The sequence below is a fragment of the Gossypium hirsutum genome, chromosome D10 (genome assembly GCF_007990345.1).
Source record: "Gossypium hirsutum isolate 1008001.06 chromosome D10, Gossypium_hirsutum_v2.1, whole genome shotgun sequence".
Classification (NCBI taxonomy): Eukaryota; Viridiplantae; Streptophyta; class Magnoliopsida; order Malvales; family Malvaceae; genus Gossypium; species Gossypium hirsutum.
This window is the reverse complement of record NC_053446.1, coordinates 12,924,386-12,937,636: the sequence shown is the minus strand read 5'-3', so window position 1 is coordinate 12,937,636 and position 13,251 is coordinate 12,924,386. Positions and strand designations below refer to the sequence as shown.

Below are 13,251 nucleotides of genomic sequence, written 5' to 3'. Positions count from 1 at the left end.
CGAAAAACATGTAGTCGTCATTTCTTTTTTGATATTTTTGTTTTTATTTAAAATTACATTGACAGGTTTAAAGAAAAAAAATGTATTAAATACAAATCCATACTCCCGTTATGAAAAAAAATCGATTTTATAATTCAAAAAAAGGTTACAGGTAGGAGAAATTTACGTTGAAGAAAAACAATAAAAGAAAGGCAGTGGACCAGTATCTGTTGCAGCTTTTTTTTCTTATAAGAAGTCTGTATTTCTTTCTTCTATAGTTAACTTTCCAGGGATTCTGAAATCAGGTAAGTTCATCTTTCAAGGTGGTGAAATGGTGATAACCCAATTCTGCCATATATGTTTCCTAGTTTACTAATGAACGATTCTTGGTTCAATGGCATTTTCAGGGTGAACAAAGATATGGGAAAAGCAGTAATGCTACAATGGGTTATTGGACTTTTGGCTCTTTTGGGTGTGTCCCAAGTGGATGCTGAAGACCCATATTTTTATTACACTTGGACAGTTACTTATGGCACTCGTTCTATTCTTAGAGTTCCCCAGCAGGTTGGAATAATATGATTTTTATTTTATATGAAATGTTGAAAATAATGTGCTTTGTTTGATGTGGATTTCATCTGGGGTTGCTGAACAAGTTTTGATTTTTGTTTTGTTTTTGGAAAGGTTATTCTCATCAATGATCAGTTTCCAGGACCAAAACTTGAAGTGGTGACTAATAACAACATTCTCTTGAATCTCATTAATAAGCTTGACCAGCCTTTCTTGTTGACATGGTGGGTCTCTCTCTCTCTCTATACATATATATGCCTTGAGTCTCAAACATGGACACTTTCACTTCATTTCAATCTTGCTAAACATATGAAAGAAATATGACTTCATTGGACTTTGATTCTGCTACCAAAATTCATGGCACTGTCAAAATGATAATGATTAATGAGGGGCCTGTTTTTAACCATAACAGGAATGGCATTAAGCAACGGAAGAACTCATGGCAGGATGGAGTGTTGGGAACCAATTGCCCTATCCCTCCAAACTCAAACTATACCTACAAGTTCCAGGCCAAGGATCAAATTGGGTCTTATACATATTTCCCTTCAACTCTATTGCATAAAGCTGCTGGAGGATTTGGAGCACTCAATATATACCATAGAAGTGTGATCCCAATCCCTTACGGATACCCTGATGGAGACTTCACTTTACTTATTGGTGACTGGTACAAAACCAGCCATAAGGTTTGTGTTCACCTGCTTTGTTTTTTCTCCCAAAGGTTAAGATTTTCGTTTCAATTTTTTAGTATCTTCGTCCTTGCCGCTCCTGATGTTGTTTTTCGATTAGAAACACTAAGTCAGATAACAATTGTAGAGGTATGCAAGTTATTAACTGATCATAGTCATTCTTGCAGTGCCAAGTCTAAGAAATACTTTGTATATGAAGAGTATGGTTAGTAAAAGAAAGAATGACGATTGAGATTTTATCACACTTGATGGTTAAGTGTCACAACTAGCAGAGTGCTTTTAAGTACCTTGGGGTGATAATTCAGGAAGACGAGAGATCGGGGATTGAATCGGGTGGTTAAAGTGGAGAAGCATGACACATGTTTTGTGTGATCACGATATGCTTATTGGATGATCGGGATTACAACTTGTTGGCTTGGTTTGGTTTGGTTAGTTGTCTCAAATATATTTATTTCCTGTTTTGCAGACATTGCAGCAATCTTTGGACTCAGGAAAGCCTCTGCCCTTTCCTGATGGAGTCCTTATAAATGGACAGACTCAAAGTACCTTTAGTGGTGAACAAGGTCATCCTCAACTTTAATTCATAGCATTTTTATTCATTCATTCAACATAATTCTAAATTTGAAGTTTTTTCATTCATTGTTCCAAAAGGACATCATGTGATTACTTAATAAGTTTTATTTGTGGTGTTTCAGGCAAAACATACATGTTTAGGATCTCAAATGTCGGATTATCCACCTCATTCAACTTCAGGATTCAGGGTCATACAATGAAGTTAGTTGAGGTTGAAGGCTCTCATGTGGTTCAGAACTTATATGATTCTCTTGATGTTCATGTCGGCCAATCTTTAGCTGTCTTAGTAACCTTGAATCAGCCACCAAAGGATTACTACATTGTTGCATCGACAAGATTTTCGAGGACCGTTCTCACTGCAACTGCAATGTTGCACTACGCAAACTCACAAACCCCGGTTTCTGGACCCCTGCCTGCAGCTCCTGCATTCCAATTTCATTGGTCAATGCAGCAGGCAAGGACATATAGGTACTTGTGATTCATGAATACTTGGTTCATATGTTCAATTTAGCATAAATATAATCGTATTTAAGTCGTTTTCCTTCGTTTTCTTGAAGGTGGAATTTGACATCTAATGCAGCTAGGCCTAATCCCCAGGGTTCATTCCACTATGGGAAGATAACACCAACCAAGACCATTGTTTTGGCCAACTCGGCATCTTTTATAAATGGAAAGCTGCGTTACACCGTGAATGGTGTCTCCTATGTGAATTCGGATACCCCTCTGAAGCTTGCGGATTATTTTAACATTCCCGGTGTTTTCACCATGGATTCCATCCGAGGCCTTCCTTCAGGTGGTGCCGCAACTGTAGCTACCTCCGTTATGCCGGTTTCTCTCCATGATTTTCTTGAAGTCGTCTTTCAGAACAACGAAAACACCCCGCAATCCTGGCATCTTGATGGTTATGATTTTTGGGTTGTTGGGTGAGTCACAATGCCCTGTTTTTTTTTTTTTAAAGAAATCTGTTCTTATCGTTTCTGTTACATTATATACAGTTTCGGCTCCGGACAGTGGAATCCACATAAACGAAAAACTTACAATCTAGTGGATGCTCTTACGAGACACACTACCCAGGTAAGCCACATCATGTCTTTGTTCAGGGTCAAGTCCGGATAAGATACTTGTTTGGGAGCTTAGGCCTCATATACTAATTATAACTATGACACATATTCAACCAGTAGTATAAGGATATGTTCTTCTATAAACGAAAAACTTACAATCTAGTGGATGCTCTTACGAGACACACTACCCAGGTAAGCCACATCATGTCTTTGTTCAGGGTCTAGTCCGGATAAGATACTTGTTTGGGAGCTTAGGCCTCATATACTAATTATAACTATGACACATATTCAACCAGTAGTATAAGGATATGTTCTTCTATATATATTGAAAAACTTGAACAAAATGAGTTAACCATGTTAGATATACTCGTATACAATAGTCACTCTGAAATCCGAATACAATAGCCGGTATTTTAGGGGTTTCCATATATATATATTGTAAATTTTTTTGTGCTACTGGTGTTTTCTTTTCCCTGCCAGGTTTATCCAAATTCTTGGACAGCCGTATTGATCTCCATGGACAACCAAGGGATGTGGAACCTGAGGTCTGCAGCATGGGGAAGACAATATCTTGGGCAACAATTTTACTTGAGAGTCTTTGATCCCGTTCGAAGTCTCACCAACGAATACGATACTCCCTCTAATGTCTTACTTTGCGGCAAAGCTGTTGGGTTTCACCCTTAGTACGGGTTAAACCCATGGACGTATCGGTTCCTGTTCACGAGCGTTTGGTTGCCGAGAAACTAGATGAGAAAAAATAGAGTGGATTGAAATGTTGTTTTTTTACTTTTGCATTTGTATATCTTAGAAAACATCAGATTATATATCTATTCCTTTTGTTTTCTGTATTAGCTGCAAGGGCTTGAAAGAAATATCAAATCATGGTATCAAGAATATATCTATAGTTAAAATATGGATCTCAAAGTAGCAAAATTTCACCTTTTCTTTGGATGCGTCAGCTTTGAACAGGTCAAATTAAAGAATGCTAAGCAGAAAGCAAGTCCCCCAAATTACAAGAGGAGAGCTGGGAGCTCCTGTGGTGTAGTCACCGGCTAGTCATTACCGCTACCCATTCTACCTTTTCTTTATACTTCCGTACTCTATTTAATTAACTAAAAAATAAAACAATCCCAATCTTTTAGTTTTAAAAAATGCTGTTAATATTTCAATTCTAATTTTATTTTATACTCAACCATGATTAAATATATGTATATATATCTAACCCTTTTTTTTCAAAGGAATTAACTTAGCATCTGTTTAAACGGCACAATGTAATTGAATGGAAGTATAACTACAAAAAAAAATTGTAATTCTCTAAATGTTCGTAACCTATGTCATATGTCATGTTTGATAGTACAAATTGTAATTACACAATTATATAATTTATTTTTTAAAAAAAGTATTAATTGACTATAATGATAAATGTAATTTCTAAACAAGTAACAAAAATTAAAATCAAATCAACATATGTATTATGTTAGTCTAAAAAAGTAGTTGATAATACAATTACTAATAAAAATAACAAAAAGAATACACACCATATGCAATTTTATCTAATTGTTTTAAGGCATATTTGGTTAGTTACTTCCCCTATAACATTTAACATATGCTCTTTATCATTATCTGTTGATTTTGGACAAAGTTCATCATCTGAATTTAAATCTGTATCATTAAGATTATCAATATCTTCTTTCAGTATAGATCATCTCAATTCCACCTATTATTCAAGTTATGAAATCTGCAACATCTATCCTGTTTTTTTTTTCTTTTTTTATGCTATAAAAAGGTGGTGATGTTAATATAAATTTTTTAGAATAACAAATGTCTTCTCAACCATATTTTGAAGTCTTGAATACCTCAAATTATAAAGTTCGCAAGCTATCCATGGTACTCATGTTTGGCACCATTCTCTTAAATGATATCATACCTCACGATATGTTGCAAGAGAAAACCTTTTGTATTTGCATAATTAGTATCAACCTTATAATATTTGGATTCACAATACAAATAGTGTGTAGCTTTAATTATAAAAACTTATATAAATTTAATTTGGAGAAAGATTTATATTAGTTTATATCCCTTTTTATAATACACAAATTAAATAAAAATAACATAAAATTTATAATATATAACCTTTATAAAAAAATGTTTTATAAATTATCTAATAACTTTCATAACACTTCTTATAAATAATATAATTTTTTATCATAACTTTAGTAAGTTATTTTTTTTATAAATAAATTATGATAAAAAAATATAACATTTTTTTTATGAATAACTATATTATTTTTATAACATATAGCATTGACACATAAATAAGTTATATTCATAATTTTTTATATAAATATTTATAAATAAATATATTATAACACTTTTGTAAATTAATGTTTACAATATAATATTTATAACTTTTATAAAAATAAATATATTTTTTAAATTTAGTTATATAATTACTTCAATTCTCAACTTCTCTTAAAAATTGAATTACACCTAATTAAGTGGTCTAGTGAGACCCACTAATTACAATGGTTATCCAATTGTGTAATTCCACCCAAATTACCAATTACCAATGGCTTTTTAAACACTCCCTTAATTTACTTTAATAAAGCAAATCCGAAAAAGTGGTAAGACACTTGCATCTGGTATCAATGCATTACAGTCCATTAGAGATGTACTAAAACAAATAACATAAATATAGATAATACAGATTTCAACCAGTACATATGAAGGTAATGTTTAACATTTTCATGATCTACATCATATCTCCCCCTTAACCAACAATTTCCCCATAACAAAGTGATGCCATTTCAGAAGCAACATCAGATCTCCCCTTGACCAGCATTTTTTCCCATCTTCTCTCTGCGCTCTGGAACAGCCCACGTGAATTTATATGATCACCATTGCCTACAATTAGAGCAAAATTCAATTGCAAAAGTTGAAAAAAAACAAAAACGAAGCAAAGTAGGATTAAACTCATCAACAGTTCTAAAACTATTGATGTGAATTAACCTAACAACAATAATTCCTACTGTTATATTTATTTCTCATAGAACACCAACCACACTAGAATAAATTATACTCTACCTAGCAGCAAACTCAAATCAAAACTAACAATGACATCAACAAACAAGAGAGTTGTCATTTTATTCCTTGTCCAATGATAAACCAAAAACTAAACCAAGCATGTTATCATGCGTAGAGACCAAAAGGGCAAAATGAATATTAGGTTGCCAATGCATCAATGTCATTTACTTGACTCCATGCAAAAAAAGTACATAAAAGCCGTAACATCAATTTGGATTCTAAAGTTCCATGCGACCCTCCATTGATCAACGACTTGGTAATTAGGACTAAGAAGTTATCAACTACAGATTTTGCAAAACCATTTTCCCCCTAAGTTAATTACATCAGTCAAAAATATCAGCAAAAAGTCTACCAAGGATACTTAGAAATGTAAGTGTACTTATAAAGTGTTCAAATCTTGTTACAAGAATGAATCAATCAAATGAACATTACTTAATGAAGTGTCCACAAGGAAAATTGTCGTCCACAAATAAAAAAGCTTAAGCTATATGAAGGAATCCATACTTGCATAGGAAATACGTACTTACTTATCCAACTATTTTTGCATTTGTTCTTATCATGCTTAAACACCTAAAAAGAAGTTCTACTAGCAATTTCTATGATGAACAAGAATATTAGCTAGAATTCAAGATATTTGTCTTACTAAAGCTTAAGAAGTTATCATCTTGAATGAAAATAATATGCAAAAGACCCACAAGCACATCTAACAGATATAATATTTTCATTAAAAAGAGAAAGAACATATATAAATAGAAAATAACATATAATTGTTCAATAGAATAAGCTTAGCCAAGAGCTCTCCTTTGCACTTTTTCAAAAACATCCTCCATAGAATAAGCTTCACACAGATTGTTGAAGAACACAACGCCATCGATCAAATAAAATGAGTAGAAGGGAAAAGCGGTCCCTAATGACAACAAATAACAAGTTACAAAGATAAACAATAAACCACATGAAAACAGAACAGCCATAAAATTCAATTTGAAGTGCCAAAAGCTTGCTAAAACAAATGAAATATTTTATCTTTAACATAAGAAGTTAAAAGAGAAGAGAGTGAGGTAACCCATCCCATTTCATTCTACAAACCCAGGCTTATCTTTCCAAATTGAATCCAATCAATACCCATTCCATTTCCCACTTTCTCCATCGACCCTCGATTTGCACTTTCAGACCCAAAAAGTGTTTCAAGAAAACTTTGTAAACGACAAACTAAATCTAATAATCATAAATTCAAGTATTAATTGGTTCATTTCATAGTTAATATTTATACGGTTAATAAAATCTAATAATCCTAAGAACCCATTTTTTACAGAAAAAAATCTACCAGAACTTTAAGAAGCAGAGATGAAAATGAATGATTGTAAAAGAAAATTTGAAACCTTACCTTTGGTATCGTTGGTGAGAGCACCGATGAGTGAGACGGAGAGGTGTTTTCCTAAGGTAAGAGGAACCCAATACAGAAGGAGGTGAGAAATTGTTTCAAGTGTAAAATGTTTGAAGAGAGTTTTTTTCCTGAAGCGTAAAATGACTTACGGAAATTTCACGAAAAAAGCGAAGGTTTTTCCTTTGACTAACAAGTTTTTTTTCCCCCTATGTTTTACAGAATCAAACACCGAAAAATTAAGAAAACATTTTCCGGAAAATAAAAGTAACTAAACAGACAGACCCTTAATTCGCAACTTCATTGCCTTCTTGAACCACTTACGAAAAGGAAACATGATCAAAACAAAGACAAACAATAAAGAATATCTTGTTTAATGGCAAACTACTCCAACATTCACATGAAGAAGGCGAATTGAGTCGGTTGATCACATTTATGCAGTCAGACTAAAAATGACATGGGACCAACCTCTGTCTTTTGCTTTCAAGCACGCCACACGGATAGCAAAAGCTTTTGCTGCCTCGATAGATGTTGCATAGATCAAATCCAACCATCCATCAGAGCTCTATCATGATCCTGAACACTAAGCCAATACCAAACATCCTAGAGACATGATCAAAAGAAGTACCTAAGTTGCACAGGTGGTGACTATTATATTTTGTATTTATATATTTACATATGCAATTTAAGAAAATATCAGCTAATTTTATGGTTTTTTATATCTTTATATTAAATATAATTAATTTGATGGGATTTGAGCATATCTAAAGTTGTTTGTGAAGATAGATTTATGCTCTAAATATGAAAGTCTTGTTTCCATAGATGTTTCATTATCGGGAAAAGCTTTTTAAGTGGCTGTCAAAGTGCTAACCAAACCAGATGGAAACTAACTTTATTGATCTTATGGATGTGTGCTGGTTCATATTTGATGATCTATCTTGTGGAGTAATAAATTTTTGAAGATTGGATTGAAACCCCTTGATTTGTGAAGATTGGATTAAGAGCACTGAAAGCATATCTCTCAACAGACTTCTTTATTAGTATATTGTATTTAGCTATTTTAACTTTTAATAGGGATTGGTATTGTAACTGGCCACTAGTATGTTAGCAAGTCTCAAACTTCTATATATTCAAGAGACTTATATAGGTTTATGTACAGAGTTATTGATAGTATTTATCAGTTCATAGCGAAACATTTTTGTAGGAGTGCAATTGAGAGAATATAACCTTTTGTTGTTTGATTTTACAATTTAAGTTCTCATGGGAGAATTTAGAGGTAAGAGGTTTAGTCTTTGAATACAAAAGTGAGATTATTATACCAAAGTGCGATAGAACTAAGGTCACTTGTTGTATTGAGTTCAAAGATAGTGAATTAATCTCACTTGTTGTATCGAGTTGCGTAAACAATTCTTATGTGTTTTTTTTTTGTTGCTTATCGCAATGTCATCTGAAATGTCCACTTTCACTACTAGTTGGGTCACCACTTATGTGCTGGAAAAATTCGATTTAGAAAGCAGTTCTTTTTGCACATTGGAAAATTAATTTTTTTCTAAAACCCAACCGATTGTGTTATTTATAACAATAAACTCTTTATCAAATTTATACTTATGTTTTGGAATAGGCGGTATAAGGTGTTTCTTGACTTTCGACTAATACGATTTTCTTCACTATTCTCAAATTTTGACTTGCTTAGAGTGTAAGTTCTAATTTGTAAACCGATGAGCACTATGAAAACTTTCTATTAATACTCAATGGGAATATCAATCTCAAAATTAGAATTTATTTAGAAGAATAAATCTCACAAAATTATGATAGAGTGCCGATGCTTAGCGTGGTATCTGTTTTTACTTAGCTACTGGGCTCTATTTATAGAAAAAATCGCAATAGTTTTAATTGAACAAGTGAAAGTAAAATAATAATATTTTAATAGAAACATACAGAATCTCTATATTAGAGACACCCTCTTGCACTGTAGCATTTTCTAGATCTCCATAATATTCGCATTCAAGTGAATAATGTATCTATTTTGAATGCCTAAAATCGTAATTTTCACCTTCAAAGATAAGATCTTGAACATTGTAGTAGATTAAGCTTGTAGAAGTCATGACCAATTTTATTTTACACACTCTTTGTAAGAATCTTTAACTCTGATTAGAGAATCTAAAGATGGTGAAGGAAAAGACACTCAAGATGAAATGAATTCTTCTTTTTTTTGTTGGGGGGGTCACTCACATCACTTCTCTTCTTTTACAATTTTCTTACAATCACTTCATCACTTTCAACCCTTGTTCCAAGTCACTACTAATTTCTATTCATGCATGTTAAAGTGACTCTTGATCTATTACATTATGCATTTTAGATACGTACATATTATCCAAAATTTTCTGAGATGATTAGAGGCTTGAATGTTTCTTTCGTAAGCAAGATGTTGAGGAAAGTGGTGCGGAATCCAAAAAAGTAATTTTTATTTAGTTAAATTGACCCTTGATTTGGGTTGTACTGTAATGAGGCAAGTTTGCGGTTGGGTTGATGTCTTGATGAGATGAAAGTTTACGAGTTGTTGAAGTCTCGAAACTGTGGAAGATGGTTTTGAGTATATAAAGCGCACAAGCAGTAGATACAAGAGTTGGAGATGGTAGAGAAAATGGAGGATATATAGTTTCTTTTCTTTCCTTTTTGAGGAGATCATATGGATTGATGATTATTCTTGCTGAGTTTATTTCTTTGGGCTTAGAAGGTGATTGAACCTGATTGTCAATCCAATTTCTTATCATGTATGTTTGGTGTTGTTTAAATTATACTATTAGTCCTTATATTTTATAAAAGTTATGGACTTGGTCTCTGTATTTTAATTTGATCAATTTTAGTCTCTATACTTTTCAAATTGGTCAATTGTGGTCATTGTATTTTTTGAATTTTGAAATCTTAGTCCTGAAGCAAATAGTAGTAGCTAAATTCATTTGATTAAATTCAATTATTAGTCTTGTACTATGTGTGGAATTGTAAATTTAGTTCATATTTTCTATTTGGATTATTCTAAGTCCCTATACTTTTCGAATTTTGAAATTTCAAACTCGACACAAAAGACGTCGTTAATCCATTAACTAAACTTTTAATGAATAATATGGGAAAATAACAAGCTAACGTGACATTACACATATGATAAGATATTTACCTCATCAGATTTTGAAAATAGCAAAACTTAACTAAATTAATTTAACAATTATAAGAAATGAAATTTTAAAATTTAAAAAATATAAATACTAAAAATAATCAAATTAACATATTTCACAAAATACAACAACTAAATATAGAGTTTAACCTTTCTGATATGTTCTATTGTCGGAAGTTTTAGGCCTCTTAGGCGGTAATTGTGGTCTCATCGTTAGTTTAATTACAATGTTGTATGTCCTCGTGGTTTATGAGGTGTTATCGTGCAATTCACTGTTAAGTGGTTTTTCCTTAATAAAATATCGTTTTTGTTGAGTAAATTGAATCTGATAAAGTTTTTTAAGCAATTATGCTAATTTCTATTTAGATATTACAAAAAATGATAAACATCCAATTTAATGCCATGATTAGACACCCTTTACAAGCGAAAAAGTATCTAATATCAGCTCTCAAAAACAATTGAATGGAAATGTTAAAAAAGTTAAAAAGTGAAAAAAAGAAAGGAATAAAAGTGAAGGCTAATCCAGGGAGAAGCAGGCAAGGGCAAGGCCAAGGGCAAGGGCAAGGCAGGCCGACACACCAACTGATAAGGATGCAGCTGCAAGGAATCCTCCTTTCAACTGCGCCGAATCAAGTAGCTGTTTATGGCAACACTTGCACTAAAGCCTGCTTCAAACCTTTATTTCGTAACTAGAGAATCTTCAATCTTCCATATGCAACCCACCAGTTGATGACACACACCTTTATAGTTTATGAAAATTCATAAACTGAAACCCTAAAAAAGCTTTTGAGTTAATTAATATTTAATCACCACACTAAAGTTAAAGCCATGTGTCTGTTTATTCTCTTCTGAATAATTTGTATGGTTAAGAAAAGCAAACTCAACAAGTTTCATTGTCTTATCTCTTTTGTTGAACTTCAGCCCTTTACATACGATAATGGTTTTCTTTGTCAAATGTCACCTTTTTAAACATTACAGTGATGGATACATCCAACGAAAAATCGAAAACTGTAGCAAAACATATAACATTTTTCATCTCTTTTAGAAACTTGTTCTACATCCTTGGAACACGCTCATGAGTTAAATAATTAAACACACCTAAAAGAGAAAGAAAAAAAAAGAAAAGAAACAACCTGATGCACTACGAAAGAAGAACCGATGGACAACACTTTTAGCTTATAATAAAAAATAAAAAAAAGGTGAGATTAAACGAAAGGTAAAGGATTATTTTAAGGATATGCACCATTAGTTGTTGGAAGATCAGACCACGATGATGAAAATGCCGGATTCCAGTAACCCAATTCTCCCCCTGCAACTGGAGCTGACTCCAAAATGGATGTTGATGAAGAAGAAGCGACATTGCTTAGAATTACTGCTGAAGTATCAGAGTAATAACTTGATGATGATGACGACGATGATGATTTGAGCCTTTGATACAGTTCTTGAATACCTGTGTTTTGAACTTCACCTACAAGGAACCCACTATTATTCTGTTGTTGTTGAGCGTGGTGTTGATTATTTTTCCAGAAAGGATTAACGAGATCCAAGCCTAGGAGTCGAGCATTTAGTGCAGCAGCTGCAACCACTGGTTCATTCATCACTTGAGATCCAAGCAAACTCACTTCTTCCTTAATACTAACAGGGTTAGACAATGTGTTAGGGTTAGGGTTTAGGGTAGCTCTCATTGAGGTTAGATTGGATAGAAGATGGGAAGTCTGGGCCGCTGAAGTCCAAAGAATTGGAGTAGACTGAAGCTCATGATCGAACCCAGATCTTCCAATTTCAGAAACTACTGTTTTCATCTTGGGAGAAGTTGATTTCCCCAGAGATGTTGAAACACCAGTAGTGCTTTTGTTTTTCCTACACCCACCACCAATAGGAACGTTTCTGAGAGCTCCTCCTTTGGTCCAATACCGACGGCAAGTCTTGCAAAAGTGACGAGGCTGAGTGAGGTTGTAGTTGTTGTAATAGCAGAACTTTGTGTTGGAGGAATCACACCTGGGGCACCTCAAATTCTGGTGATGATTCTCCGGATTCGATGAATTACTGGTCGATGAAGTCGTCGCCGAAGAAGAAGAAGATGATGGTGATGGAGAAGAAGTGGGGGTTCCTTCCAAAATGCTTCCATTGATGGAGATCTTCCTCTCCCCTCCAAAGTTTAAGCAAGAAGAACCTCCAAGGAGTTCTTGAATCATCTTTTTGTAGATCTAAAACAATCCAAAAGAAAAAGCAAAGAAGCTAGGTGAGTGTTTTCTTTTGAGTTAGTGGGTGAAAAGCTAAAGTAGGAATGGCTTTGGGAGTTTCAGTTGAATATGGGTTTGGTTAATTTGGCTGTTCATGTGGGTGCAAATGAATACAGGATAAAACCCCCGGGACTCTTTAATATAGCCTCTACAAATAAAATAAAAATGCTTACTTTAGTGCCTATCTCTCTCAAAAGCAAGTGGGTTTTTGGAGGGAAGTGAAATGGAAGTTTAGTATAGTATTTTGTGGGAATCATATTTTAATTAAATTATATTTGGGAAAAAATGGCGGTGCATAGGTTAGTATCTTGTTATGTCATAGGCCAGTATAAGGTATGTTGCTATAAATAGACCCACACTCACTTTAATAATTAGCTAACCATTCTGAAAATTGAATCCCTTTCTATCAATCATTTATCCTTGTGGGTGTTTTTAATAATTCAACTTATGCATTAAATTGACAAATGATTATTTGTAATCAAGTTTCCTAAAAGAAGAAGCTTGG

General features: G+C 33.3%; 2 protein-coding genes across 2 annotated transcripts; one reads left to right on the top strand and one right to left on the bottom strand.

Annotated features, from left to right (window-relative positions):
- Positions 1–159: 159 nt before the first annotated feature.
- On the top strand, positions 160–3,762 carry LOC121222407 (L-ascorbate oxidase homolog). Its single transcript, XM_041103139.1, has 9 exons — positions 160–284; positions 387–543; positions 661–770; positions 959–1,229; positions 1,699–1,795; positions 1,928–2,273; positions 2,363–2,728; positions 2,801–2,879; positions 3,347–3,762. Exons 2-9 carry the CDS (start codon positions 400–402, stop codon positions 3,548–3,550), a joined length of 1,617 nt encoding a protein of 538 aa, XP_040959073.1. The 5' UTR covers positions 160–284; positions 387–399; the 3' UTR covers positions 3,551–3,762.
- A 7,752-nt stretch (positions 3,763–11,514) lies between these two features.
- On the bottom strand, positions 11,515–12,877 carry LOC121222406 (dof zinc finger protein DOF5.1). The gene has a single exon (XM_041103138.1). The coding sequence runs from the start codon at positions 12,696–12,698 to the stop codon at positions 11,733–11,735; it is 966 nt and encodes a 321-aa protein (XP_040959072.1). The 5' UTR covers positions 12,699–12,877; the 3' UTR covers positions 11,515–11,732.
- Between the last annotated feature and the right edge of the window lie 374 nt (positions 12,878–13,251).

What these genes read in the sequence shown, in the direction of transcription:
- LOC121222406 (XM_041103138.1), bottom strand. Translation starts at nt 12,698, where the DNA reads ATGATTCAAGAACTCCTTGGAGGTTCTTCTTGCTTAAACTTTGGAGGG.
- LOC121222407 (XM_041103139.1), top strand. Translation starts at nt 400, where the DNA reads ATGGGAAAAGCAGTAATGCTACAATGGGTTATTGGACTTTTGGCTCTT. An exon ending in TTCTTAGAGTTCCCCAGCAG is followed by an intron (nt 544 to 660) that starts GTTGGAATAATA and finishes GTTTTTGGAAAG; the next exon opens with GTTATTCTCATCAATGATCA. An exon ending in TATGATTTTTGGGTTGTTGG is followed by an intron (nt 2,729 to 2,800) that starts GTGAGTCACAAT and finishes CATTATATACAG; the next exon opens with TTTCGGCTCCGGACAGTGGA.